Consider the following 27,223-nt stretch of genomic DNA (forward strand, 5'->3'; position numbering starts at 1 on the left):
GGGAGTCAAGAGGATCTGGGTTCTAATCCGGATCTGCCACTTGTCTGCTGCGTGACCTTCGGCAAGTCGCTTCACTTCTCTAGCCTCAGTTACCTCATCTGATATTAAGAGTGTGAGCTCCATGTGGGACAGGAAGGGACTGTGTCCAACCTGATTAACTTGTATCTACCCCAGCACTAAGAACAGTGCTTGGCACATAGTAAGTGCTTAATAAGTAACATCATAATATGTTGTTATCATTATTATTATGCTCTGAAAGGAACAATCTGCATTCTCGGCAGTGGATGCTTACCTCGGGGTGCAGAGCAGTTTCAAACTGTTACTGCCTATTCACAAACACCTTATTATCTCAAGGCACATTCCGGGACATTATTCTTTATACTTGGATTTGTCCACTTTCTCCACCGCCCCTTCAGCCCCATGGCCCTTATGTACATATCTGTTATTTATTCATATTCATGTCTGTATCCCCCTCTGGACTCTAAGCTTGTTGTGGGCACGGAATGTGTCTAGAAACTCTGTTATATTGTAAGCAGCATTGCCTAGTGGGTAGCGTACAGGCCAGAAAGTCAGAAGGACCTGGAAGTCAGAAGGACCTAAGTACTCATAAAAAGTAATGAACTACACCTCAGTTGCCTACATTTGTAAATTTTGTTTTGGTAAACAAACTAGAAAGCTTTGTTTATGAATCAGTGAAGCATGTTAAAAAAAAGACTTCTCAGAGCAAGGAAACTCCGTAACTGCCCTTGAACTTTACTAAGTAACTTTACTTAGGTAGTCAATATATTAAGCCTGCAAGTGCCTTCAGGGAATCTTTTGGACTTCACATTTTAGGGTCTAAGAATAATGATTAATAGTTAATAATAAATGTACTAAGCACTTACTATGTGCCAAGCATTAGACGCTGGGGTAGATACAAGTTAATCAGGTCTCACACAGGGCTCACAGTCTAAGTAGAAGAGAGAACAGGTATTGAATCTCCATTTAGCAGAATGAGGGAACTGAGGCATAGAGAAGTGAAGGGACTTGCCCAAGGTCAGTGGCAGAGCCGGGATTAGATCCCGGGTCCTCTGACTCCGTGCTCTATCCGCTAGGCATGCTGCTCCTCCTTGTAGGTAGCAAATGTGTCTCGTATTTCTCTTGTACTTTCTCAATTGCTTAGTACTGTGTCTTGCATCCAGTAAGTGCTCATGAGGGAAAGGGACTGCGTTCAACCCAATTTGTCTGTATCCACCCCAGTGCTTAGTACATTGCCTGGAACCTACTAAGCACTTAAGAAATACCACAATTATTATTACGAGAAGCTTACATTCTAAGAGGGGAGGAAGATACTTCCAAAGAGTGGAATCGAAATGCACTAACTGAATCTCCATATGTACACGACAAATGCTGAGAATGGTTATAAATAAGCCCCCTAAGGGCTATAGGAAACTGGTAGCTCCTCTTCCATTTGAACCTATCAGTTTCTAGGCTGAACCAAGATCAAGCCTTCTGAAGTTGAAATGGTTTGAGTTTTTGACCAAGTCATCTTCCTGTGCTGCCAAAGCGCACTTAGAGACTTCATTGAGCATCCATTTATTTTGACAGTTCAATAAATGGCTCAACAACTCACCTGCTTTAGGAGTCCAGCCTGTAAGTTCGTTTACAGCAAGGAACGTATCTGCTAATTCTGTTGTACTGTGCTCTCCTAAGTGCTTTTTACAGAGCTCTGCACATGAGCACTCGATAAATACCATTGAGTGAGTCAGGAATCTCTGGGTGATTAAGTATGTCTTATCAAACAGTTAGTGGTAGTTATTGCACACTTGCTGTGTTCGGAGCACTGTACTAAGTGTTTGGGAGAGAACAGTACAAAAGAGTTGGTGACAACTCCCTGACAACAAGGAGCTTAAAATCTAGAAGGCATTAGAGGTGAGAATTTGGCCTAGCGCACTTAGCCAACCATGAATAAGCCAGAGAAATTCTTTGGGTAATGTGGGTGGTCCAAACTAACTAAGCCATGGCATGTGTTTCCCCAGGAACTACAACTATTTGCCATTTGAGGCAAAGAAGCCGTGTGTCTACGTGACGAGCTCCTGGGAAGATCAGATCTTCAGGCTCCACTGGTCCAATATGCTTGAGAAAATGGCAGACCAGCTGGTACGGGCCTCTGCTTGGCTGTGTTTTTTCAAACATGAATGTGGGAGGCAGAGAGGCAGGGGAGAGGGAGAACGCAGCACTGGGGAATCATGGTCTAGTGGAAGGAGTGCAGGCCTGAGAGTCGGGGGTCCTAGCTTTTCATTCAGTAGTATTTATTGAGCGCTTACTATGTGCAGAGCACTGTACTAAGCGCTTGGGATGAACAAGTCGGCAACAGATAGAGACAGTCCCTGCCGTTTGACGGGCTTACGGTCTAATCGGGGGAGACGGACAGACGAGAACAATGGCAATAAACAGCGTCAAGGGGTAGAACATCTCGTAAAAACAATGGCAACTAAATAGAATCAAGGCGATGTACAATTCATTAACAAAATAAATAGGGTAACGAAAATATATACAGTTGAGCGGACGAGTACGGTGCTGTGGGGATGGGAAGGGAGAGGTGGAGGAGCAGAGGGAAAAGGGGAAAATGAGGCTTTAGCTGCGGAGAGGTAAAGGGGGGATGGCAGAGGGAGTAGAGGGGGAAGAGGAGCTCAGTCTGGGAATGCCTCTTGGAGGAGGTGATTTTTAAGTAGGGTTTTGAAGAGGGAAAGAGAATCGGTTTGGCGGAAGTGAGGAGGGAGGGCGTTCCAGGACCGCCGGAGGACGTGACCCAGCTTCTGATCCTGATTCTGCCACTTTCCTGCTGTGTGAAGTCGGGCAAATCATTTAACTTTTCCGGGCCTCATCTGGGGCTGACTGTATTTCTCCCCGTTCTGTTTTCAGGAAGAAAGTATAGAAGAAGGAAAAGAACTGATCAAAATTTCGCAGGCGGCATCGGAAAAGAAAGTAAAGGCTGCTATCAGTGATTTCATCAATCGAAGCAGGTAACCCAAGAGACAAATGGTTGATTTAATCTTAAGAAGGCAATGTTCAGGCTACTACAGCATATTGGCTCTAATTATGCAAATTCCTAAGGTTTTAGGAAAAATACTTTGTTGGGGTTACCACACGGAACCATTGTGGATTAATAGGACCTTTATAATATTCAGATTATACTACACTAAATCATTTTTATTTCACCTTAATTTTACTTAGGAATTCATTTCGGGCCCTTTTGTTGGCTGCTGCCCTTTGAAATTTCCTGGCTCTAAAATTAGTCCCAAATTCTCTTCTGTAGATGCATTAATCTACAGAGCATATCAAATAAAAGAGCACATCTAAAATACCATTCTGATGTTCTCTGAGTCCTCTTGTTTCATTCCCTCACATGGGTGAGGAGTCCTCTTTATCCCATGGAACCGATGAGCCTGGGCCGTAATTATTAATATCAGAATCTTTGACCTAGTGTCATAGTTGTTATGAAAGATCACTGTAACCATTCACGGTGCTGCATGCTGCATTGACTGGTCTACGTTCCAAAGTATGCACCATACGTGGTTCCCCCAGAACACATATTCTCACTACATGTTTCGGCTAGATCGCTGTTAGGGAATTAGGGTACGATCACCCAACAATGCAAGCCTGATTGGATACAGGTCGCCATGGTTTTAGAACAATAATAATAATAACAGTATTTGAAAAGTGCTTACTATGTGTCAAGTGCTGTTCTAAGCGCTGGGGTAGATGCAAGTTAATCAGGTTGGACAGAGTCCCTGTCCCACATGGGCTTCACGGCCTTAATCCCCATTTTACAGATGAGGTAACTGAGTCATAGAGATGTTAAGTGACTTGCCCAAAATTACACAGTAGACCAGTGTCAGAGCTGGGATTAGAACCCAGGTCCTTTTGACTCCCTGGCCCGTGCTCTATCCACTAGGCCAAGCTGCATCCCTTTAGGAGGAACAGCTCGTGTACTTGAGTGTTTGGGTGCATAGCGTTGGACACAGCTGAGCATCACGATCCATATTTCCCTTAATCCGAGGTTTTATGGATCCTTGTGTTTTAAGAGAACGAGGTAAGTATGTGGGTGTGCTTTCCAATTTGACACCACTGATACTGAGATCCTATCCATAGCTGCAGAGACTGAAATAAGAACTGAGACATTCTCCTCCATGGTAAGGTTAGATCCCCGCCATCCTGGGGGACAGGAACAAGCCTCATAAAAGTCTTAACCATAGTTAAGTGGAAAAGAGCTGCAGAAGACCCAGCATCCTTGGGTGCAGCATCTAGAAATGGGGTGTCGATTGGGGGCAGGGTCTTTAGGAAAATCACAACACTGAGTGGGGGAAAAAATAATACTAATAATGGTATTTGTTAAGCGCTTACTATGTTCCAAGCACTGTTCTAAGCACTCGGGGAGATACAAGGTAATCAGGTTGTCCCTCGTGGGGTTCACAGTATTAATCCCCATTTTCCAAGTGAGGTAACTGAGGCACAGAGATGTTAAGTGACTTGCCCAAAGTCACACAGCTGACAAGAGGCAGAGCTGGGATTAGAACCCATGGTTTCTGATCCCAAACCCGTGCTCTTTCCACTAAGCCACACTGCTGCTGGCCTGGAACTCTCTCCCCTTTCATATCTGACAGATGAATGAAACGAAATCAGAGCCAAGCCTCGGGGGACTGCAAGTTTAGCAGTGTGTAGCAAATAGTAAAGAGCAGGGTTTTGGTTTTGCGTGAGTTTTATCAGCTGCATGAGTACCCGTGCCGATAAAAATCCTGTCATCGGTATTTTCATCTTCGAATCGGAATGGCAGCTTTAGATGTGCCCCATCACCCTAGCTAAAAACAAGCTGTGAAATAGAAAAAAAAAAAAAACAAAATGAAGGACTCATCAACAACGGTTAATTTTCTGCTTGAGCAGTATTTTGGCTTCTTTCGAAAAGTGCTGTAGCAGTTTTCTCATTGAACCTCTTGGTTCGGCCAAATGTTTAGAAGTCTGAATCAGTCAGTTGTATTTAGTATGTGCAGAGCACTGTACTAAGCATTTGGGAGAGTACAACATAACATGTGTTCCCTGCCCATAAGGAACTTACAGACTAGAGGAGGGGGACAGACGCTAAAAGAAATTACAGATGTGTACATAAGTGCTGTGGGGCTGAGGGTGGAGAGAATAAAGGGTAGAAATCCAAGTTGGGGTGACTCAGAACAGAAGAGGGAGTCGGGGAAATGAGGAGGTGGTCAGGGAAGGCCTCTTGGAGGAGATGTGATTTTAATAAGGCTTTGAAGGTGGTGAGAGTGATCGTCTGTCAGAAGTGAAAGGGGAGGGAGTTCCAGGCCAGAGGCAGGATGCGGGTGAGGGGTCAGCAGTGAGCTAGATGAGATTGAAGTTCAGTAAATAGGTTGGCATTTAGAGGAGCAGAGTGAGTGGGCTGGGCTGTAGTAGGAAATAAGTGAGGTAAGATAGGAGGGGGCAAAGTGATTGCAATTTTAAAACCAGTAGTAAGGAATTACTCTTTGATGTAGAGGTGGATGGGCAACCCCTAGAAGTTCTTAAGGAGTGGGAAAATATGGACTGAATTTTTTTTTTAAAAAAAAAGGGATCCAGCCAGCAGAGTGAAATATGAACTGGAGTGGAGAGAGACTGTAAGCAAAAAGGTTGGTAAGGGGGCTGATGCAATAATCTAGGTGGGATAGGATAAATGCTTGGATCAGTATAGTAGCAGTTTGGATGAGAGGGGAAAAAAATGTAAACCTCTAAAATCATGGCCATTGATTATCACTTACAAAGGACCATAATTACTCCTCTCTGTTCACAGAGTCTTTGTCTCTGAAGCGGAAAAAACCCCCAAGAAAGGAACCACTTTGGACAAGAAAAGACTCACCCTGTACTGGCAAGAAATGGTACAAGAATAAGGAATGGGGCCTAGGGGCAGAACAAAAAGCACAGTCCTCCCCTGACATTCTCTCTTGCCACCTATTAATCAGTCATTATTAAGCGCTTACTGAGCGCAGAGCACTGTACTAACTGCTTGGGAGAGTTCAGTATTTTTTTCCTACGGTATTTGTTAAGCACTTACTATATATATGCCGGGCTCCATACTAAAGGCTGGGGCAGATATGCGTTGGCCTCAGGCCATGTCCCCCAAGGGGCTCATAGGCTTAATCCCCATTTTTACAGATGAAGTTAATGAGACCCTAAGAAGTTAAGTGACTTGCCCAAAGTCACACAGCGGACAAGTGGCAGAGCCAGATTTAGAACCCAGGTCCTTCTGACTCCCAGGCCCGTGCTCTATTTACCAGGCTAAGCTGCTTCTACATTGTAGGAGTTGGTTCTCTTTGAGAACCCAGTAAAAAAAATGGATATAGTTCCTCTCCTCAAGGAATGTAAAGTCTACTAGGCAACAAGGGATATTCAAATAATAAACATGTATGAAATAGACACAATTCAGAGAACGTGGGGACTTTTTTTGAAGACCTTTGTTTTTGAGAAAATTGTGTTACTAACCATCGATTCTATAGGTTTAAGGGGTACATGGTTTTGAATGTACCGTGACATTTTTACAGATAGTCCAGTATTTATTGCTATGTCTACCACTAGCAGAATTATTTCTCATTGTTATTTTACTCTTTCCCAAACTGTAAAGTTGCAAAAACAGAAAGTACTATACAGTTCAGAACTGTAGGCCTGAGCAGAGGCTGGGAAGTATAGCAGCATCAGAAAGGGGGTGGATTTGGGGTACATATGAAATGAATCATTTAAACTTTGTAGGCCTCAGCTTTCTCATCTGTAGTAGGTGGGAACACCTCTACCCATTCCTTATCTTCTAGGATTCCTGGGCAGTTGAAAGGATTAACTGAGTCAGCATCCCTGGGGCCTTAACTTACTCCCTGGTAGTAGGTCGACATTATTAGAAGCTACAAGAACTCTATGGGACCATGAGGGAATTTAAAGAGTCTAGATTAATTATTCTGTAGCCTTAAAGTGTTTATTTGGTTTCTTAGCCTATGGCTAGGCCCACTTACTTGGATTTCATTTTTTTTTTGAGGATTTTTAGACTCTAAAATCTTCAAAGAAGAATCTCTGGATTTGGACAAATTAAGGCATCCACTCTTCCTTCCTCCTTGTTGTTGTCATCCTCACTGTTATCCTCCCCTCCTCTACTTCTTCTCCCTCATCTTCGTCCTCCACTACCTTTTGCGGTCATCTCTGACACTCAGGTCCCTCTGAAATGGGGAGCACAAAATCCCAATTCTAAAAGCATTACTGGCAAAAACTCTGGGCTACCACACTCCAAGGAAAAATAAACTCTGAGGGAATCAAACTCAATATATGTTCATTGCCCCCAGAAGAAAGGTTCTGTAAAAACAGACACTTCTTAGACACTTAGAAATCGGTTTCATATAGCTTGTACAAATGGCTGTCCACATTTACCAAGAACTGTTCCTGTTTCAGGAGGCAATGTCTAATGAGGCAAAGGGATTTATTCAACAACAAAAGAAGTTGGCAGTAAATGAAATGATTGGCGAAGCCCAAAACTATGTGGAGAAAATCCGGTTCTTAGTTGACGAGGTAACTTATTCTTAAGAAAACTCATATAAGAAAAATTTTGTATAAATTTCTTAGAAACAGTACTTACTGAGTGCCCACCAAGGGCAATTGTACTGTACTAACCACTTGGGAAATACCAAATAAGCAAGTGACACATTCCCTGCCCACCAGGAGTTTCCACTCCAAAGGAGGTGAAGAAGGGGAGAAACAGACATAAAAGCTTTTACAGAGTAATCAGAATAAATAATTGAAGTACCATCCAAATGCTGAAGATGAGTAGAAATAGATCTGTAAAAGCTAGAGGTGGCTGATGTGATTTAGGATGCCGGGAATTCATCGGGATAGCTCAGCGTGGGAGGGGGGAGTTTCACGTGGGTTTTGCATTTGAAGAAGGCTGGGGTCGTCAGAGTGGGGGTGGAGGCCAGAATTCCCAACCAGTGGATCAGCGGGAGCGAGGATCGGATGTAAGCGGGAGGTGCGGCGAGAGGTTGAGCTTTCTAGTAATTTTCTCCGCGCGTGTCCAGCCACAGCACACGGTTCCCGATGTGTTCATCTGGATGCTGAGCAACAACAAGCGTGTGGCCTATGTGCGGATTCCATCCAAAGACCTGCTGTACTCCCCCATCAGGGAGCAGAGAGGGAAGGACTGCGCGAAGATTAAAACCCACTTCCTGAAGGTAAGTCGGTGCCGGTGGCCTTTGGTCAAGGCTGGCTTCGGCCATGGCAGGAAGAGAATTGTTCCCTGCCAACCTTGGGACCACTCCAGATGCCGTGAGGGTGTACGCGGCGTGTCAGATCTGTGGTGCAGCGTAATGATATCAATCAGCTGTATCTACTGAGCCCTCGCTGTGTGCAGAGCTCTGTACTAAGTGCTTGGGAGAATACACTATAACAGAGTTCATAGACGTATTCCCAGCCCACGGTGAGCTTACATTCTAGAGGGGGAGACAGAGGTTAATATAAATAAATTATGGATATGTATATTAGTATCATACTTCAGTCAGTCAATCCAGGGCAGAAAGAGGCCAGATGCTTTCAAATTTTCACCTGCCACCGCCTCCTAATAATGATGGTATTTGTTCAGTGTTTATTATGTTGCAGGCACTGTTCTAAGCTCTGGGGTGGATGCAAGGTAATTGCGTTGGACACAGTCCCGGTCTCCCATGGGGTTCACAACCTTAATCTCCAGATGAGGTAACTGAGGCCTAGAGAAGTGAAGCGACTCGACCAAGTTCACACAGCAAAAAAGTGGCGGATTGGGATTAGAACCCAGGTCCTTCTGACTCCCAGACTCACGCTCTGTACACTAGGCCACTCTACTTCCCTCCTGAATATGAGCCCTGAGACCCCTGCCTCTCTTGCTTACCACCTTATGCCAGCCTGGACCCTAAATGCTCCAGCATTTTAGCCGACTGTTCCTAATATCAATTCTGGTTTTTGTTATACATCTACTCGGTGCCAAGCATTGTACTAAGCTTTGGGGTAGATGCAATACAATCAGACCAGATACTTTCCTTGTCCCACTTGGGGCTCATATTCTAAAAGGAAGAGAGAATGGGTATTTAACCATTGAGAAGTGCATGGCTTAGTGCATGAAGGTCATGGTTTCTAATCCCGGCTCCACCACTTGTCAGCTGTGTGACTGTGGGCAAGTCACCTAACTTCTCTGTGCCTCAGTTACCTCATCTATAAAATGGGAATTAAGACTGTGAGCCCCACGTGGGACAACCTGATTACCTTTATCTACCTCAGCACTTAGAACAGCGCTTGGCACATAGTAAGCGCTTAACAAAATACCGTCATTATTATTTAACCCCCATTTTACAGATGTGGAAACTGAGGCACAAAGAAGTGAAGTGACTTTCCCAGGGTCCTACAGCAGGCGAGTAACAGAGCCAGGATTAGAACCCCTGTCTCTAGTGGGGTGGGTTTCCATTCCCTGTCGAAACAGCCAGAGGGGAAGCCTTTCTAATGTTGTGGTCTTGGATACTGTGACTCCATAGCCTCCAGGTAAGCATCCGCCAGGCTGGTCCGTGCAAGCCAAGGTGGATGTGTACTTGTGGCTGGGGCCCACCAAATATTCCAGTGCCATTTTGGAAAATTTACCGGATGGATATGAGACCGAACAGACTGGTACCTCCGAAAACCCTTCCTTCAAACTGGTTTACCAAGGTAAGAGTCTGCTAGCCTTAATAGGCCTAAGAAATAGCAGTTGCAACAACCTTTAAATGCCTAGTGTTTTCCTCAAACCGATGAAGAAGACATGCTTGAACTATCGGCAAATGCCCGAATCAAAATTCCTGACTGGATAGAGGTCAATGGGAAAGAAGGGAATTTTGTTTCCTTTCCAGGGAAATCACCCTTCCACTTTCCATTGCGAAGAAATTTAATGAAAAGTGAAAAATGTTCATGCTGTTGAGCACTGAATCAAACAAGAAATAAAATTGAATAATAAACCTGGCCCTGAGGTATGGGGCTAAAGAGATGCTGGTTTATGTTTCCAATAAGGCTGGGATTGAAATAGAAAAATACTGGCGTCCCATGTGTTCCTCTTGATTGTTTCCCAAATTGCTTCCGTATTAGTAAAATCCCACCTTGAATAAGAAACTGAGAGTTTTCACCCAATCCTTCCAAACATGCTAATGCTAATGACTTTTTCCTCTTCCTTTATCCCTGGATATCTTTAAGAATGAAATAGACAACTATCTGGCAGGCATTGCTTTATGCCAAAGTCATTTCTTTGGGTTCTTTGTGTTCCTACTACCTTGAGGATCGAACAGTTATTAAAATCCAAGTGTAACAACTGCCTGCTTTATTTTCACTCTCATTCCCCAGATGGCAATGCTTTCTGACTGCTAATTGTTGGCTTTTCTGGTTGAAACCTCTCTGTGTCTCTCGTTGTCTCTTCTCTGTCTCCCCATCCCTTTTTGTGTCTCTTCTGCCTTCCCCCTCCCCTCTCTTTTAGCTGTCTCTCCCTCTCCCCACTCTGTCTTTCTCTGTATCTCTTGTCTCTCTGTTTCTCCTGTCTCTCTGTCACGCTCACTCTCCGGCCTCCGATCGGTTTGCCAGTAACTGCTCCCTTTGTCGCTTGATTTTTGTCTGCAGACCAGCATCACTTCCAGTTAAGAGCTCACATGTACCAGGCCCGGGGACTCATTGCCGCCGACAGCAATGGACTCTCCGATCCCTTTGCCAAAGTCACATTTCTCTCTCACTGCCAGACCACAAAGGTAAAAGGGAGAGGCCGTCTGTCCTGCAGGAAAATCATTTGTGTTACTGTTGATTTATGCTTGTAACCCGGGAGGTACATTTTATTGCAGTTTGGGCGGGAGGAAAAATCCATTCCTTCCTTTGGTGGAAATACCTCAAAATAAATATTTTCATACCTTAAGCATTTTAGTGGCAAAATGATGCCACTTCCTTTTTCATTTTAATGATGAGGGGTAAACGTGAGTGCAGAAATGATGGAGAGAAGAAGGGGAGGAGAAAGGGGCAAAAGAAAAATGGGGTTGGGGAAGGGAGTGGAAGTTAAAGAGATTCTTGGGGATCAGTTTCTTTGTGTGGGTTATCAGTCCTAAAATCTTGCTAAGTGTCAAGACTCTCCTCTTCACTTTTTGAAGGGAGACTCCATACTCATCAGCATGCTCAACATCAGTCACTCTCTAAAGTGGCTACTACAGGGCTGTTGACATTAGCCAATTTCAGGAGTTGGCTTTTCCTACCTGCTTTGTTGTTTCCACCTCAGCCTCCTCCCTTTATTAATAATAATAATAATGGTATTTGTTAAGTGCTTACTATGTGCCAGACATTGTTCTAAGTGCTGGGGTAGTTACAAGTTAAGTAGATTGGACACAGTCCCACATAGGACTCACAGTCTTGATCCCCATTTTACAGATGGGGGAACTGAGGCCCAGAGAAGGGAAGTGACCTGCCCAAGGCCACACAGCAGACATGTGGCAGAGCCAGAATTAGAACCCAGGTCCTTTTGACTCCCAGGACCTTGCTCTACCCACTAAGCCATGCTGGGATAAGGTCACCGAAGCAGACTTGGATGTCATTTCTGTTTTCTTTCTTTGCCTTGCTAGATTATCTCTCAGACGCTTTCCCCTACCTGGAACCAGATGCTTCTTTTCAACAACATCGTGCTTCACGGGGATCAGAAGGACATTGCTGATATCCCCCCCTTGGTGGTGGTGGAGCTTTATGACTCCGATGCTGTGGTAAAGACCGATCTCCTTCCTTCCCAGGGATAGTGCTCCCTGCTTGTGTAGGGTGGAAAGAGAATGAGTCTTTGGGAAGGTGGGGGTGAAACAAGATGAGACTTGAGGGCAGCAAGCAGGCCCTGAAGACCTCACGGGCCAGAAAAACCCAATTCAAGGTGTTTTTCGCCCTGCCCGGAAGTTTCAGAGTCTTATCAGACTGGGATGAGAGAATCTAGGGGTACTGAGAGGTGAAGTGGTGTGTTCTCTTCCTCCTTACCTCCTCCCTGGAAACCAATTGATACAGCCCCCACTCCCCCAATTCAATCCTTGGGGCATGTGGTCACATGTCATAGTGCAAAAATTCCATGCTTAAGGATCAAAGAGCATTAAAATGCACTGAGACCTATTGGCTAATATATTTTAAAATGATCTAACATTCTCATTACTCCCCAGGCTTCCGGGACCCTAGTTTTCATCAGTGAAAACACCCCAAGCCTGGGCATGAGTGCTTCAATATGAGTATTTTCTGGGCTTTTATATTTCCAATTAGCTGGATTTTACTGTGCTGAAATTGCTAAATGGATCTTATCTTCAATACAGTCAGGCAAATTGATCTGCTTTTCTTGGTAGCTCTTTCAGGACCTAAAAATGCACATTATTCTCTAGTTTCTGGAGTGAGACATCTCTACCCCTGGAGAAGGGTTTCTATAGCAAGCTAAAGACTGTTCATTCAATCGTATTTTTTAAGCTCTTACTGTGTGCAGAGCCCTGTACTAAGCACTTGGGAGGGTACAATACAACAATAAACAGACACGAGCTTACTGCCTGGGGTAGGAGGGTGACAGACATTAATATAAAACATAAATTACAGGTTTGTATATAAGCTCTGTGAGGCTGGGCAGGGGAAAGGACAGAGAGAGCAAGTCCAGGGTGAAGCAGAAGGGAGTGGGAGAAGAGGCAAGGGATCGCTTACAGAAATGGAAGTGAAAAGGGTTTAATACCAAGAAAAGGCAAATATTCCATTTCTTTCCTCTGAGATTTTCCCAGGAGACTTCAAAAACTCTAGCCCATTGGCATAACATTTCTGAATAAGCATCAGCACAAAATGGGTCAGAGGAGATTCTGCTGGGCTTTTGGACATCAAGAAACCAGTTTCTGCTGAGAGTCTGCTTGGCCCGCAGCATTATGTGACAATATCATTTGGAAATCTGGCTTAAGTCCTCTCAAATCTATGTCAGGAACCCTAGTGAAAAGAGCCTGGGAGTCAGAGGAGCTGGGTTCTAATCCCGGCTCTGCCATTTGCTGGCTGTGGGACATTGGGCAAGTCACTTTACTTCTCTGAGACTCAGTTTCCTCAACCGTAAAATAGGGATTAAATACCTGTTCTCCCTCCTATTTAGACTGTGAGCCACATGTGGGACAGGGACTGTGTCTGACCTTAATTGATTTGTACTTAACCCTAGTGCTTGGAACAGTGTTTGACACATAATAAGCTCTTTACAAATACTATAAAAAAAACAGATGAAAGATGCAATCTGCTAACAATCTTATTTGTGCTGTGAGCAGGTCTCAATGTGGGCAGGTTTCCAAAGTTCTAAATTTCTAAATATAAAATCCTTGCACACTTGTGAAGCCCCACTCCCAACCCCCCTGCAGATAACCCCCTGCTAACATGCCAGAGGGCAGGCTGAGGCGAATGGAAATTAGGCAATAACTCTTTGTCTTTCTTCTGTCCTCTTTTTGCCTGATTTCCCAGGGGGTGCCTGGGGTTGGGTGGAAGTTGCAGAAGAAGATTGTGGTATGGCTAGAAGAGGGAGAACCAGGATGGGGCAGTTAGCGGAAAAGCAGATGGGATTGATGAACATAGGCCAGAACATGAACTACTGGAAGTCAGGAGACCTGTGTTCTAATCCTAGCTTGGCCAGCATCATGCAGTATGACTGTGGGCAAGTCACACAACCTCTCTGAACCTCGGTTTCCTCATCTGTAAAATGGGGATAAGATACCTGCTTTCCTTCCCTCTTAGATTGGGAGACTCATGTAGGGCAGAGATCATGTCATGTCAGAACTGATTATCTTGTAATTGCCTCGGAGCTTAGCACAGTATTAAAGGGTTATTAGTCAATATTGTAGTGATTATCATTAGGGCCCAGATGGAATTTTGGGAGTAGGGTGATTGTAGATGTAGAGTCGTAGTAGTGTTTGAAAACATTTTTGAAGATTACACTGGGATGAGGTTTGGCTCAAGATGCTGCTCTGCAGGCCTGACTGATGCTTGAACAATTCCTTTTTGTTTGCTCAGGGTAAACCCGAATATCTTGGTGCTACAGTGGCCTCCCCAGTGGTGAAACTAGCCGACCTGGAGTATGAACCACCCAAACTTTCCTATCATTCAATTTTCTGTGGCAATCTGTCTGGAGGGGACCTCCTGGCTGTGTTTGAGCTGTTGCAGGTAAGTGAGGAACAGTTTTAGACACTATGATAATGTTATGTTTCTCGCTTGAGACCTTATTTTTTTTTGCAGGTGGGTTGTTGGGTATTTGTTAAACGCTTTACTATGTGTCAGACACTGTTCTAAGCATTGGGGTAAGTACACTTTAATTAGGTCAGACAGTCACAGTAACCCACATGGGGCTCACAGACTAAGTAAAAGGGAGAACAGGTATCCCTATTTTGCAGTTGTGGAAGTGGAGGCACAGAGAAGTGAAGAGATATGCCCAAGATCACACAGCAAGCAATTGACAGAGGTGGGGTTAGAACCCAGGTCCTTCGGACTTCCAGGTCCGTGCTCTCTCCATGGGGACACAGAGTGCTCCTCTTGTCTATCTTCCTCTTTATATCTGTCGGCAGGTATCACTTCAGAATCTTATATTTGTAACCCAGACAATACAATGATAAGTGATCAGACAGTGTCTTGACTCCCAGATTTAGAGAAATGGCTCATTTTAAATTGTGTGTGTGTGTGCTTTTTTTTTTAAAAAAACAACAACAAACACTCAGTATAAAGAATGGTGGCTGCGTGAATTGTCAAACTCGTCAGGAGAAATAGATTGTCAAAGAAATGGTCTTAAAACCTCTTCCAACCTTGTAGAAAATGATCTTTCCTCCTCTCCCTCCCCCTCTGTCTCCTGTCTGTTTTCCCCACTTCTCCTCTCTTTCTCTCTCCCTCCATTATGTTGTTTTTGTGTTTTTGTTGTTTCATCCTTTCTTATGTATCTGTTGTCTCTCTCCTCTTCCTTCACCATTCTTAGACTGTGAACTCTCTGAGAGTCAGGGTTTATGTCAAATTTTCTCGAGTATTTTTCCTCCCAGCACTTAGTATCCTCTGCATGCATTAAGTGCTTATTAAATATCATTACTGCTACTCTCCCTTCCTTTCTTCCTCTCTGTCCCTCTCCCCACTTATCCCCCTCTCCCATTCCGTTTCACCCTCCATCTCTCCTCCTCCTCCCTATATTCCTTTTTTTAAAATGACTTTTTAAGCACTTACTATGTGCCAAACACTGAACTAAACACTGGGATAGGTGCAAGCTAATCAGGTTGGACCCAGTCCATGTCCCACATGGGGCTCACAGTCTTTATCCCCATTTTACAGATGAGGTAAATGAGGCCCAGATAAGTTAAGCAAGTTGCACAAAGTCACCCAGCAGACCAGTGGTGGATCCAGAATTAGAACCAGGTCCTTCTGACTCCCAAGGCCATGGACTGTCCATTAGGTCACACTGCTCCTCTACCTTCTCTCATCATGAATAAAAGACCAAGAAAAAAGAAAACCCTGCCATTCAAATTCCTAGAGGGCAGGGTGGGGAAATGGCCAGTGTTTATACATCCGATACTGAGCCATTCCATGATGCCCATCTGGCTTGTTCTTTTTCCTCACCGCTACGTGAAGTATGAACTGTCTCTTTACAGCCATTCCCTTCAAGAGTCTGAGTTGAAATATCCCAGTTCAGCTGATTATGGTGTCCTTAGTTCTTCCTTCTCCTTTGATCACTTATTCAGAGAAGTAATTTGCTCATCAGTGAGTAGCTCTAAGCCTCTCTCACACTCACACACACACAAAAACCTCCTACTATTTCTCATTTGCTCCCTTTCATTTACATAATGATGACACTGTTTAGCTGCTTGCTATTTGTAGGCATTGAAGGAAGATAATCCTACATCATTCTGAGGATAGAGAATGGTTGTTCTGTCCAGTGCCATCTTGGTATCAGAGGTTATACAGTGGTTCATGCTGCCTATTGAATGATGATTCTTCCATAAAGCAGGAATAGGTTACTGCCCGCAGAGGTTTGGAGTTGTGGTAAAGGACCAGTGGTCACAGAGGTTTCCTTTTAATAAGTCCAGGAAGCCAGTTCCTATCCAGAAGTCACTGCAAATCATTCTCTTGCCAAGGGCTTCGTGCTCCTTCTTTCTGGCACTTCCAAGAGGCAGTCAGAGTCATTATCCTCATATTACAGATTGCCAAACTGAGGCCTGGTGATCATACTCAGGAATCAAGCCCGAGATTAGAATTCAGATCTCAGTCTCTGAGTCTTGGTCATTGCAACATCCATGCTGTGGGCAGAATTCGATTTGCTGAAGTCCAGCTCTGTCCTGAGCAGACTTCCCTCTTGGGCAAGATCTGAGTTTCCCTGCTCTTGAACCAGCTATGGTGCTCTTCTTCCTCTGAATGAATCGGGTCATAATTCCTGAAGCATTCTCTTGGCTCTGAACTCTCAAACTTTGGCAGGTGATACGTGACGTGCCTCTTTGCACTGATATTTTTCAAGAGCAACTCTGCAATGTTGGGGGAGGGTTGGGGATGCCCGGGGAAAGGCAGTCCATAGTAATCTGATCTGTGGTTTCCAGAAATATCAGGCAGAGAAGGGAGAGGGCAAAACACCTTATTAATCTTCTAGTTCGGGTGTCTTTCTAGATTTGTGGAGTGCTTCTTTGTGTGGTGGTGTTTTCTAAAGCAGGGGAAAAGTGTCATGGTGCCCTGAGACCACTGTTCTCCTTCTATTACTAGTTCTCCCCCGGCTCCCACGTAATCCTGTGCTGGGTACTTTTAGGCCTTTGGACAGAAAAGATGTTTTCCAACTCTTGCATATTCTCCCAAGAGCTTAGTACAGTGCTCTGCATACAGGAAGCGCTCAATAAATGCCATTGATTGATTGAAATCTGGGCACAGGGCAGCCCCATTGGGTTTTGAAAAGCAACACTTTGAACAAGTTTGATCTTAGACAAAAGGAGCTAGGAAAGGACAGCCAATCTCCAGCTTTCCAGCTTGAGGAATTTCCAGACTCTTTATTCACCTTCTTTTCCCTTGTGATAATTATTATTATTACTGTTTGTATTGTGATATTTGTTAAACCCTTACTTTGCGTGAAGCACTGTTCTAATCCCTGGTCAGATGCATGTTAATCAGGTTCTACTTGGGGATCACAGTCTAAATAGGAGGGAGAACAGAGAAATGAAACCTGAGTCTGTATATTTTATTATCTGCTAGAACCGAAGTAAAAGGTTTGATGGTAGAAGAGACTGAGATGATTGTTTTATTGAAGTTTTTGGATTATTCTTGGATTTCAATTATCCATCCCATTTCCGCAGATAACTGAGAGAGTCGACTGTCCCAGGAAATTTCACAGAGGGTAGTTCTGCACTCACATCCCGGTGGATGGCACTTGAAGAGATTAGGATCTCGGATAAGGGAAATCTTTTAACTCAGGGCCTCATATAAAAGGACGAAATCATCTCTTTGAAGAGATTTAGGGCTTTCTTTAATAAGATGGTAGTCTTAGTTTTCTGGCCAGTTTGGGCTCTTGCCATAAATGCTACACGTCTGGACATGACCTAATCCATCACTTTGTGCCTTAAGCAGTATCCCATGTAACGGGACATCTATTTATTTTGTTAACGAGGTGTGTATCTCCATGATTCTATTTATCTTGATGATCTGTTTTGCTTTGCTGTCTGTCTCCCCCATTTAAACTGTGAGCCCATTATTGGGCAGGGCCGATCTCTGTTGCCGAATTGTACATTCCAAGTGCTCAGTACAGTGCTCTGCACATAGTAAGAGCTCAAAAAATACTATCGAATGAATGAATGAAAGGACAGCCCCCTGCCTTGGTAGCCGCACAATTGAGGCTGCCCTCCCCAGAAGTAGCTGCATCTTACAACTCACTGAAGCATATCACGCGAATCCTGCAACTGGTGCTGGGATCTCCCAGGGTGTATACACCTCCATGAAGGAGGGACACATGAGGTTCCCCTCAGTGCTTAGCTGTGAGGTTCAGCACTTAGAACAGTGTCAATGCTTAGAACAGTGTTTGGCACATAGTAAGCGCTTACCAAATCCCATCATTATTATTATTCCCCAGCATGTATGAAGGGGAAATTGCATGGTGTAGTGGAGAGAGAACAGGCCTGGGAATCAAAGTCATGGGTTCTATTCCCAGCTCTGCCGCTTGCCTACTGTGTGACCTTGGGCAAGTCGCTTCATTTCTCTGTGCTTCAGTTACCTCATCTGTAAAATGGGGACTGAGACTGTGAACCCCACATGGGACAGGAACTGTGTCCAACTCGATTTGCTTGAATCCACGCAGCGCTTAGCACAATAGTAAGCGGTTAACAAATACCATCATTATTATTAGCAAATAGGCTACTCAGGCCCAGTCAGAGGGAGCAGTTGAAACTGTTTTAAGAGCAGCTCAGACGGCAAATATAACTGATCCTTTGGTGGGATGTGTCAGCCTCTTAACTTCATTTTGTCCTTTTCTTTTTGAGGGGTAGTGGCGGGGGGGAAGAGTTTCATAACTTTAATCTTGCTGTAGGAATTTCATTTTATTATAAACTATTAGCATTATTATGTAACTCATTTATTCATCACTGAATTCATTACTGAATTCATTATGCATACAAATACCTTGCCTTCTCTTACTAGCCTATCTTATTCTTTTATACATACCCCCTTACAGTGATGCTTAATTTGCCTGCTTCTGCCCAGAATGTTACCCTGTGTAAAAGAAACTGCAGGAAATTAGCAGTTTGGGGTGACTAGACGTTTAATTAAGCTTCAAGCCGAGCCGGGTGGATTGATACATTTTCCAGCTCTTATGTAAATGCAGTTGTCTTTCCTCTTCCGTGATGGCAACACGAGAGTGAAGTGGGCTTGTAGGAGCCGGTCTGGCCGAGAAGGCCTGGCCCCATTGTGCCCGTATAAAGAACCAGTCAGGGATGCTTTCCAAAATCAAAAATAACCTCTGTTCAAGGTCAAGTAAAAAGGGAACAGGGCTTTTAGGTTTCTGAAAATCCAGATTCAAAAGAAAATTAGTTCTTTCCTAGGATTGACTGGGGAATGAAGGGCATGTTTCCTTGAATAGTTGCTCATCTCTATTCCTTTAGAGGCTTCTTCAAGGCCCTGAAATCTAATCAAAGCTCCAGAGGAAATTGGGAGCATTTGACTGGAAAAGTTGCTGTTTCAAAATGTTCAGTCAAATGACCTTGGAGAGCACAGGGGAGCTACCTTCGATGCAGAATGAGTGGGAAGCAGGATGGCCTAGTGGAGAGAGCAAGGAACTGTGAGTCAGGAGGACCTGGGTTCTAATTCTGGCTCTATCACTTGTCTGCTGTGTGACCTTAGGCAAGTAGCTTAACTTCTCTGTGCCTCAGTTACCTCAGCTGTAAAATGTGGATTGAGACTGTGAGCCCCACGTGGGACACAGACTGTGATCAACCTGATGAGCTCGTATCTACCCCAGGACTTAGTACAGTGCCTGGAACAGAGTAAGTGCGTAACAAATAGCACAAAAAAAAGCCTGGTTTTCGGAAGCCCGAGTAACCTTTCCGGACGGAAATGTCTCAGTTCCAATCAGCTGACGGACAGTTGTCGTGTTTGCAGATTCCTTCGTCTGGCCCCCAGAACCTGCCTCCTTTAGATCCTCCTGACGCCAGCCAGCTCTATCCTGTCCCAGCCAACATTCGGCCTGTGCTGAGTAACTACCGAGTGGAGGTATGACCGGCAAAACACAGTGAAACGGTCCTGAAAACCAAGAGCGGCAGGAATTCTGTCTTACCCCATTATCCCGTATCTAGCCTAGTGCTTGGCACCCACCAAGCACTAAACAAATACCACCTTTCCTATTGGGACCCACGTTTTCCAAGAGGAGTGGGGTGCAGAGGAAGGAAGCAGAACGGGAATGGGGAGATTCCACTTTTGTTTCGATCCAAGCAAAGTAAGAGCGACAGCAATAGGGAGAGCAGGAAGGATGGGGTTTCCTGTAGGTTCTGGCAAAACTAACGGAAGATCTCCCTTGGTGTCCCGATTCAGATCTCAGAGACAACTGGAAATCAGTCACTTCCATGCAAATCTTTATTTTTCTCTTCCATCATTCTCATCATTTTTTTTGAATTCATTCTTGCTCCTCTCTGGGCTTTCTGACGACATCCATCTTCTCCATGGGCTGCATATCAAGAATATGACTCGGTCAGCAAATGGCCGACAATTTCAATCCGGGTCCGTGAGGCGATCCTGGAAAGAAATGATGAATGTTCAGTGCGGCTGCAGTCGTAGACTGAACAAAACCCCTTTCGGAGACTCTGAAAATGCTGACGTGGTTTAAGGCCAAGGCTAGTCGGTGCCCTGACTCTTCTACCCTCTCCTCCGTCGCTGCAGCCGAGTTGGGGGTGGGGCTGGAGGTGGACGCGTGTCCAGGAATTCCACGTGGGGATAGCAGGGACGGTGCCCGTGACAAGTCAGCAGGATGAAAGGCCGATAAGGAGGGGTGGGACCAGAACCAGAAAATCGCAATAATAATAGATTTGTTAAGTGATGTTTGCTATGTGCCAAGCACTGGAGTGGATGCAGACAATAAGCTGAGACAGAGAGGAAGGAGACATCACATGGACACAACCTCACTGGTGTGCGTGCACAGACACAGACACGCACACAAACACTCCTAACACTAGGTCAGCGGCCCCAGCCGCAGTAGCCGCTTCCTATCCTGCAGCTAGCTGTCGGCTGACACTGCAGTGACTGTTTTACTTCTCTCATGTCCTGTCTTCTGCCCCTCCATCCCTCCCTACCAGACTGCAGCTGCCTGCCTCCGGGTCCCCGCCAGGCCCGCCGTCGGGTACTAGTTCTCTCCCTACCATAGCAGAGGAGGCACGGAGGCAACATAGAGAGGAGCGGGGGCAGGGAAAGCTATTCGCCCCCGGAGTTTCCGCTGACCTGGGACCTCGGCTCCTCTTGCCACGGCTCTTTGCTCCACTCCTCCCTGGCCAACCACCTGAGGCACCATCCCCAGCCCCACCACCCCTGCCTCTCTGCTTAAAATCAAGACTTAAGTAGTCCTCTCTCATCCGGCACTGATTTCTTCCCCTCCCGGGTTTGCCGCTTCCCCTCAGGTTCTTTTCTGGGGTGTTCGCGAGATGAAGAAGGTCCAGCTCCTTTCCGTGGATCGACCGCAGGTGCTCATCGAGTGCGCGGGGAAAGGCGTCAAGTCGTGTGTGATCCAGAGCTACAAGAACAACCCCAATTTCAACGTCCAATCGGACTGGTTCGACGTGGTGCGTAGTACCTCAGGAGAGGCTGATGCCATCTTTGGCCGGCGCCCTCCGTTGGGAGTTTGGTTTGAGGACATACAAGACATTATCGGGGGCTGGGTCAGCACGGCATTATTCAGATGGAAAGAGTCCAATTTTAAGGTGTGAGTTTGCCCAGTGAGGCTGGCTACAACGGTTACATGAACTGGCGACCGGCCAGTCTCTACCCCCTTTGATTTTGGGTAGCCATGGTGTCCTGGGGACATGTTTCCATAGCAGAAGCTCATCATCCGAACTATTTGGACCAAGATCCCCATGTTCCTAGTTATTCAACATTCGGATAACCCGATTCAAACTTCCTCAGTTTTGCTCAGGTCCTCGCTCAATTTTCTTTGCTAAAAAATCAGAGCCTGTTCTTTCAGGATTATTAATAATAACAATAATTATGGCACTTATTAAGCACTTACTATGTGCCAAGCACTGTTCTAAGCATTAGAGTAGATACATGTTAATCAGGTTGGACACAGTCCCTGTCCCACATGGGGCTCCCATTCTTAATCCCCATTTTTTACAGATGAGGCCCTGAGAAGTTAAGTGTTTTGCCTAAAGTCAGACAGCAAACATGTGGCGGGGCTGGGATTAGAACCCAGGTCCTTCTGACTCCCAGGCCCATGCTCTATCCCCTAAGCCATGCTGCTTTTCCTGGATTATCCAGGGTAGCCTGGGTTCAGCTCCCTACCAGATTTATCCAAGCCACAGGAAATGCAGTGCTTTCTTCATGGGCAGGGAGGGGCACTTGGAAATTCTGACCTACGCACCAGGGCTTGGTAAACAAACTACTGCGCCTCTACTGGAACGCCAAATTCAATGTGTCAAGTAGAAAGACCATGTCCAACATTCCCTCCTATCGAAAAGGGCGAGGTTCAGTTCAGCCTCGCCTCCTACCTGCCCGCTAGGCTGGGAGGTTCGCTGGAGGAGCTGCGGGGGTGCCAGAGAGATTGGGCCCTCCTGGTCAGGAAAGGTTGACACCAGCAACCCATTGTGCCCGGTCGCAGACGTGGCAGCCCTCGGGCAGGGGCGGCGGCCCGGCCATCGGGCATCATTCGGTCTCTCCCACAGGAGCTGCCGGAAGACGAACTCCTCCACCCGCCGCTGAGCATCTGCGTGGTGGACTGGAGAGCTTTTGGCCGCAGCACGCTCGTGGGTAACTACACCATCAACTGCCTGAAGCAATATCTGATTAAACCCAGGGAGCTGCCTGCCCCCCGCTCCCAGAAAGAGAGCAGTGCCCAGGCCTCGCCAGGTGAGTCCCCTTGGGGTCTGATGGCAGAAATGGATCTGTCCTGCTGGGGCAGGTCATCCCAGCCTAAGGGGAGAGGAAGCCCGCCATTTAACAATGACCAATAACAACGATGATGGTAATAACAGTGGTTTTTGTTACATGCTCACTATGTGCCGGGAACTGCACTAAGCATTGGGGTGGATATGTTTATCAGGTTGGACGCAGCCCCACCTGGGGCTCGCAGTCTTAATCCCCATTTTCCAGATGAAGTAACTGAGGCACAGAGAAGGGAAGTGACTTGTCCAAAGTCATACAGCAGACAAGTGGCAGAGCCGGAACTAGAACCCATGACCTTCTGACTCCTAGGCCGGTGCTCTATCCACTACGCCATGAAGCGGCATGGTCTTGTCAGCCACTTGTCAGCTGTGTGATCTTGGGGAAGCCACTGCACACTGTGCCTCAGTTTCCACATCTGGAAAATGGAAATGAAATACCTGTTTTCCCCCTAGTTAAGCTGTGGGACAGGGTCGGTTTCCAATGTGATTATCTGTATCAATATCAGCACTTAGTCTGTGTGGCTGGTGTACAGTAAGCGCTTAAATGCCACAGTCACTATCAGCATTTATACCTGTGGCACTGATAAATCCTGGAAATGATGATCATTTTCATGCAGTCAAATTTATTAAGTGCTTACTCTGTGCAGAGCACTGTACTAAGTGCTTGGGAGAGTCTGATGTAACAATAAACAGACATATTCCCTGCCCACAACGAGCTCACTGCCTTCTCCAAGTTCCTAGACCATCTAGGCAGAAACGAGAAAGAAGAGAAATGAGAAACTGTAACCCAGTAACCCAAACGATTGAGGCACAGTGGATTTGGTCATTAATGAATCAGTGGTGTTTACTGTGTGCAGAGCACGGTACTAAGTGCCTAGGAGAGTACAGTAAAGTTAGTGGATAAGATCCCTTGCCCCAAAGAGTTGTCTACTGTGTGCAGAAAAAACTTTACTAAGTGCTTGGGAGAATGAAATAGTAGAGACCTTCCCTGCCCACAAAGAGCTTACTGAGTGCAGAGCCCTGTACGAAGCACCTGGGAGAGTGTGATAGAGTTAGGAGATGTGATCCCTGCCTCCAAGGATCTTTCAGTCTAGAGTCTGACATTAAAATAAATTCAAGGTTGGGGAAGTCTTAAGGGGATCCATTGATAAAACTCAACCTATATTCTCTGGCTCACCCCGGTTTCAGATCCACATGATGCAACGACGTCATCCACGTCCGCAGCGTCCCAGGAACCTCCCCGAGACCACGTCTACATCGATGTTGAACCACTGCCCCCTGAAGTGCCCGATCCAGGAGTGGCTCAGACCGCCGCCCCTCGCCCCTGGATCGCCCTGCCTGGACTGGCCCAGAGGGCTGCCCCCTCAGAGCTGGATAAAGATGGGAAAGCAAAGGTGGGAATTGCATCTCTCGGTCTGCACCAACCGACCCGTGGAGCAATCAATAATATTTATTGAGCTCTCGCTGCATACAGAGCACTGTAATAAGCGCTTAGGAGAGCACAATACAATAGAGGTGGCTGACAAGGCCTCTGCCCTCAAGGAGCTAGTGGAAGGGAAGGGTCGCAAGTGGAACCACCCAGGGAAACCATGCCAAGCCCCTTAAGGCATCCTTGTCTCTGTAGGTCTCTGGCTCCCCCTGGCACGTCCACCTCATTCAATGAGAGGGCTGCATACGTGATTTATCATTCCTATGTGGACTACAATTTTTGAAAACCTAAATATTACTAAATATCCGTGAGATTGATAACCAGCTATGACCGGAATAATCAAATTATCAAATGGAATAAAAGGAAGTGAAAAGGAAGTGAAATTAGTGACTAGATCTCCATTATATCCTTGTAATAGAATCCAGTGCTGAGGCAGGGTGGCTTCCAGGGGAAGAGGGACTCACAGACATAACCCATATACTTATAGTTGGAGGAGACAGAAATGATGCTATGCTATTGATAGCCAAAGAATGGAACATAAATAGTTGAAGAAGGAAGTATAAGTCAATGTAGGATGAGACTATACATAGGTGAATAAAGAAAATGCCAAGGGCAGCCATTTGGAGGATGGGGTCTGGGAAGTTTAAGCAGGCAAGGCCTTCTGGAGGAGGAGAGATTTTTCAGGAGGACTTTAAAGATGGAGAGAGCTCTGGGTCGGCAGCTATGAAGAGAGTTCCAGGCAGGAGAAGAGTGGGGGAAAGGGGTAGGCGGCTAAAGGGTCAGTGAGAAACAGATGTCCATGCTTATGGTCCCGGATGCTCTGAATCATAAACCTTTTCCGGATCCCTTTCCAGCCCTCCAAGAAGCCATCTTGTAGATCCACCAAGAAAAGAAAGAGGACCTTAGTCGATGAGTCAGCCGAAAATGTAATCGATTGGTGGTCCAAGTACTATGCGTCGATAAAGAAAGCCCAGAAGGTATGGACCCCCCAGCCCTGTTCCCCAGAAATGACAGGGGGGACAGTTCAGCACTGACCCTCACCCACATGGTATTTATTTATTGAGCACTTGTGTGTACAGCCCTGGATAAAGTGCTTGGAAGTGTACAACGGAGTTGGTAGATACATTCCCTGCCCACAGCAAGTTGACAGCCTAGAGGGATGGTCTTACTCTTCACTGATTTGTTTTAAGGGGGACACATACACACAGCAATCATTGGTAGGTGCACCCTCCTCCTCAGAACATTATTTCAAAGACGCCTCCCAAGATCAGAACCTGGATTGTGAACGGGCAGGTGGCCCTGAATTCCCCAATGTAGTTTCAGGAAATCCAGGATTCCCAGCACTCGAGGCTGTTGGGTAGATTACATTCCCCATTTCTGGGCACTGGGACACTATGGGAAAATTACCCCACAGGATTCACTCAATCTGAGGAAATTGCAGCTGCCCTGGCCCCACCTCTAGGGAGGGTCTTGATGACAGTGACGATTGCCTCCTCTCTACTTTCTATCTAAAGGCAAAAAAAAATCACCAGAAAAATGGAAAAGACAACAATGGTGAGTAGGCGCTGAGGCCTCTGTTGGGGTGGGGAAGGTTGTTTGTCTGGTTTTATGCATTCCTGAGTCAGTTATGGTCCTGGTCAGACCATTTTTAAGCATCTCCGAAGGATTTGGGGCTTGAGTTTGTCTGACTTCTCCTGTGAACCCAGTAGAGGCATAGGAAAAACATATGACACTCCACAAATAACTGGGTGCCACAGAAGGAGCAGGCTATTTTACATAGTCATTCTGGGCTATGAATGTTAATATCTACTTCTCCTGAGGATCTGGCAAGGCTCCCTCAAGAAGAACCTTAGGCAAAATTTAAAGGGGACCCCAGAGACTAGAGGTACAGAGCTCTGAAAAGCTGGAGGGTTGTAGCAGTGGGAAATGGCTGTGTTTTGCAGAAATGGAAGACCAGCCCTCCTTCATCTACTCTGAACTCCTGCTATTTCCCTCGATCATTCATTCATTCAGTTATATTTATGGAGCACTTACAGTGTGCAGAGCACTGCACTGAACACTTGGGATAGTCTCTTTGGGGATGGCAAGAAGTAGTCAAGTCTAGCAGCATGGCCTAGGGGAAAGAGTCCAGATCTGGAGATCATAGGACCTGAGTTCTAATCCCAGCTCCTCCACTCGTCAGCTTTGTGATCCTGGGCAAGTCGCTTAACTTCTCTGAGCCTCAGTTTCCTCATCTGGGAAATGAGGATTAAATCCCACTCCCTCCTACTTAGACTGTACAACATAATCAATTGTATCTACCCCAGTGATTAGTGTTTGGCCCATGGTAGTCACTTGACAATACCATAAAAACAAGTCCAGGAAAAGGAGAACTTGCAGCGGAGGGGCAGGGGGAACATGGGTAGTAAGAAATTTAGAGCCCTGAGGCAGGCTGGAGAGCGAGAGAAAGAAGAAAATAAACTTGTAGTTGGAAGAGAGGGAGGATAAATGAAAGAAGATGAAGTTGGCGGGGAGGGGTTGGGGAGCGATGGAGACACTTGTGAGCGATAACTTAAAAATACATTCAGGTTTTGGAAGATTTTGTCACCTTTCGTGTCCTTATAATCCCAACAAGCATAGATGTAATTTTTGACTCTCAACAGTTTCCAAGACTGGCCAGGTGGTAATAAATGTGGAAGATGGCCTGAAGAAGAAGAAAGATAAACAATTAAAGAACACAAAAGAAGAAGAGGAAATACCCAACCTAGAAGTCATGCAAGTATGTGGGGGTGCCTGTAGTGTATGTGTTGGGGGTGAGGGGAATAAATTAGTAGAAAGTGCAGTGGGGAATACTAGAAAAATTGTCTGTTGTTTTTTGCTCAACCTAAAACACCACAAGTTCTTCCCAGTCTTTGGGTGTAAAATAGATAGCTAAAATTACCTAAATTATGTATGTTTCCTATATATGTATGTAGGAGAGAGTATACTGACAATTTATACTCCCAAATGTGTAATTCAGTGCCCAAAAATATGCAGAGGAAAAGGTAAGAGCAATCCAGATGGTGATTGAACATATGAAAAGATCTTCTGCCTGCGGTTCCTTTTAGAGTTATGAATTTGCAATTTTAAATTTATTTTAACAAGAGGCAACAGAGCCAAAGTAATGGCTATTTTAAGCTCATTCACCAGTTCATTATGT

General features: G+C 45.5%; 1 protein-coding gene and 1 long non-coding RNA gene across 2 annotated transcripts in view; one reads left to right on the forward strand and one right to left on the reverse strand.

The window, feature by feature from the left end:
- Positions 1 to 27,223, forward strand: part of FER1L6 (fer-1 like family member 6) — a 66,601-nt gene that overhangs the window by 25,175 nt on the left and 14,203 nt on the right. The window contains exons 14-29 of the mRNA XM_007661346.3: positions 2,019 to 2,139; positions 2,905 to 3,005; positions 5,819 to 5,903; positions 7,456 to 7,572; positions 8,076 to 8,228; positions 9,555 to 9,723; positions 10,657 to 10,781; positions 11,637 to 11,771; positions 14,056 to 14,205; positions 19,636 to 19,746; positions 21,141 to 21,302; positions 22,398 to 22,581; positions 23,805 to 24,010; positions 24,900 to 25,022; positions 25,560 to 25,599; positions 26,688 to 26,803. Coding sequence (XP_007659536.2) covers positions 2,019 to 2,139; positions 2,905 to 3,005; positions 5,819 to 5,903; positions 7,456 to 7,572; positions 8,076 to 8,228; positions 9,555 to 9,723; positions 10,657 to 10,781; positions 11,637 to 11,771; positions 14,056 to 14,205; positions 19,636 to 19,746; positions 21,141 to 21,302; positions 22,398 to 22,581; positions 23,805 to 24,010; positions 24,900 to 25,022; positions 25,560 to 25,599; positions 26,688 to 26,803 — 2,098 coding nt within the window. The remainder of the gene's footprint in view (positions 1 to 2,018; positions 2,140 to 2,904; positions 3,006 to 5,818; positions 5,904 to 7,455; positions 7,573 to 8,075; positions 8,229 to 9,554; positions 9,724 to 10,656; positions 10,782 to 11,636; positions 11,772 to 14,055; positions 14,206 to 19,635; positions 19,747 to 21,140; positions 21,303 to 22,397; positions 22,582 to 23,804; positions 24,011 to 24,899; positions 25,023 to 25,559; positions 25,600 to 26,687; positions 26,804 to 27,223) is intronic.
- Positions 20,084 to 27,223, reverse strand: part of LOC114811119 — a 46,484-nt gene continuing 39,344 nt past the window's right edge. The window contains exon 3 of the long non-coding RNA XR_003758822.1: positions 20,084 to 20,265. This is a non-coding gene — a long non-coding RNA (uncharacterized LOC114811119). The remainder of the gene's footprint in view (positions 20,266 to 27,223) is intronic.

This window comes from Ornithorhynchus anatinus, chromosome 4, assembly GCF_004115215.2.
Source record: "Ornithorhynchus anatinus isolate Pmale09 chromosome 4, mOrnAna1.pri.v4, whole genome shotgun sequence".
Taxonomy (NCBI): Eukaryota; Metazoa; Chordata; class Mammalia; order Monotremata; family Ornithorhynchidae; genus Ornithorhynchus; species Ornithorhynchus anatinus.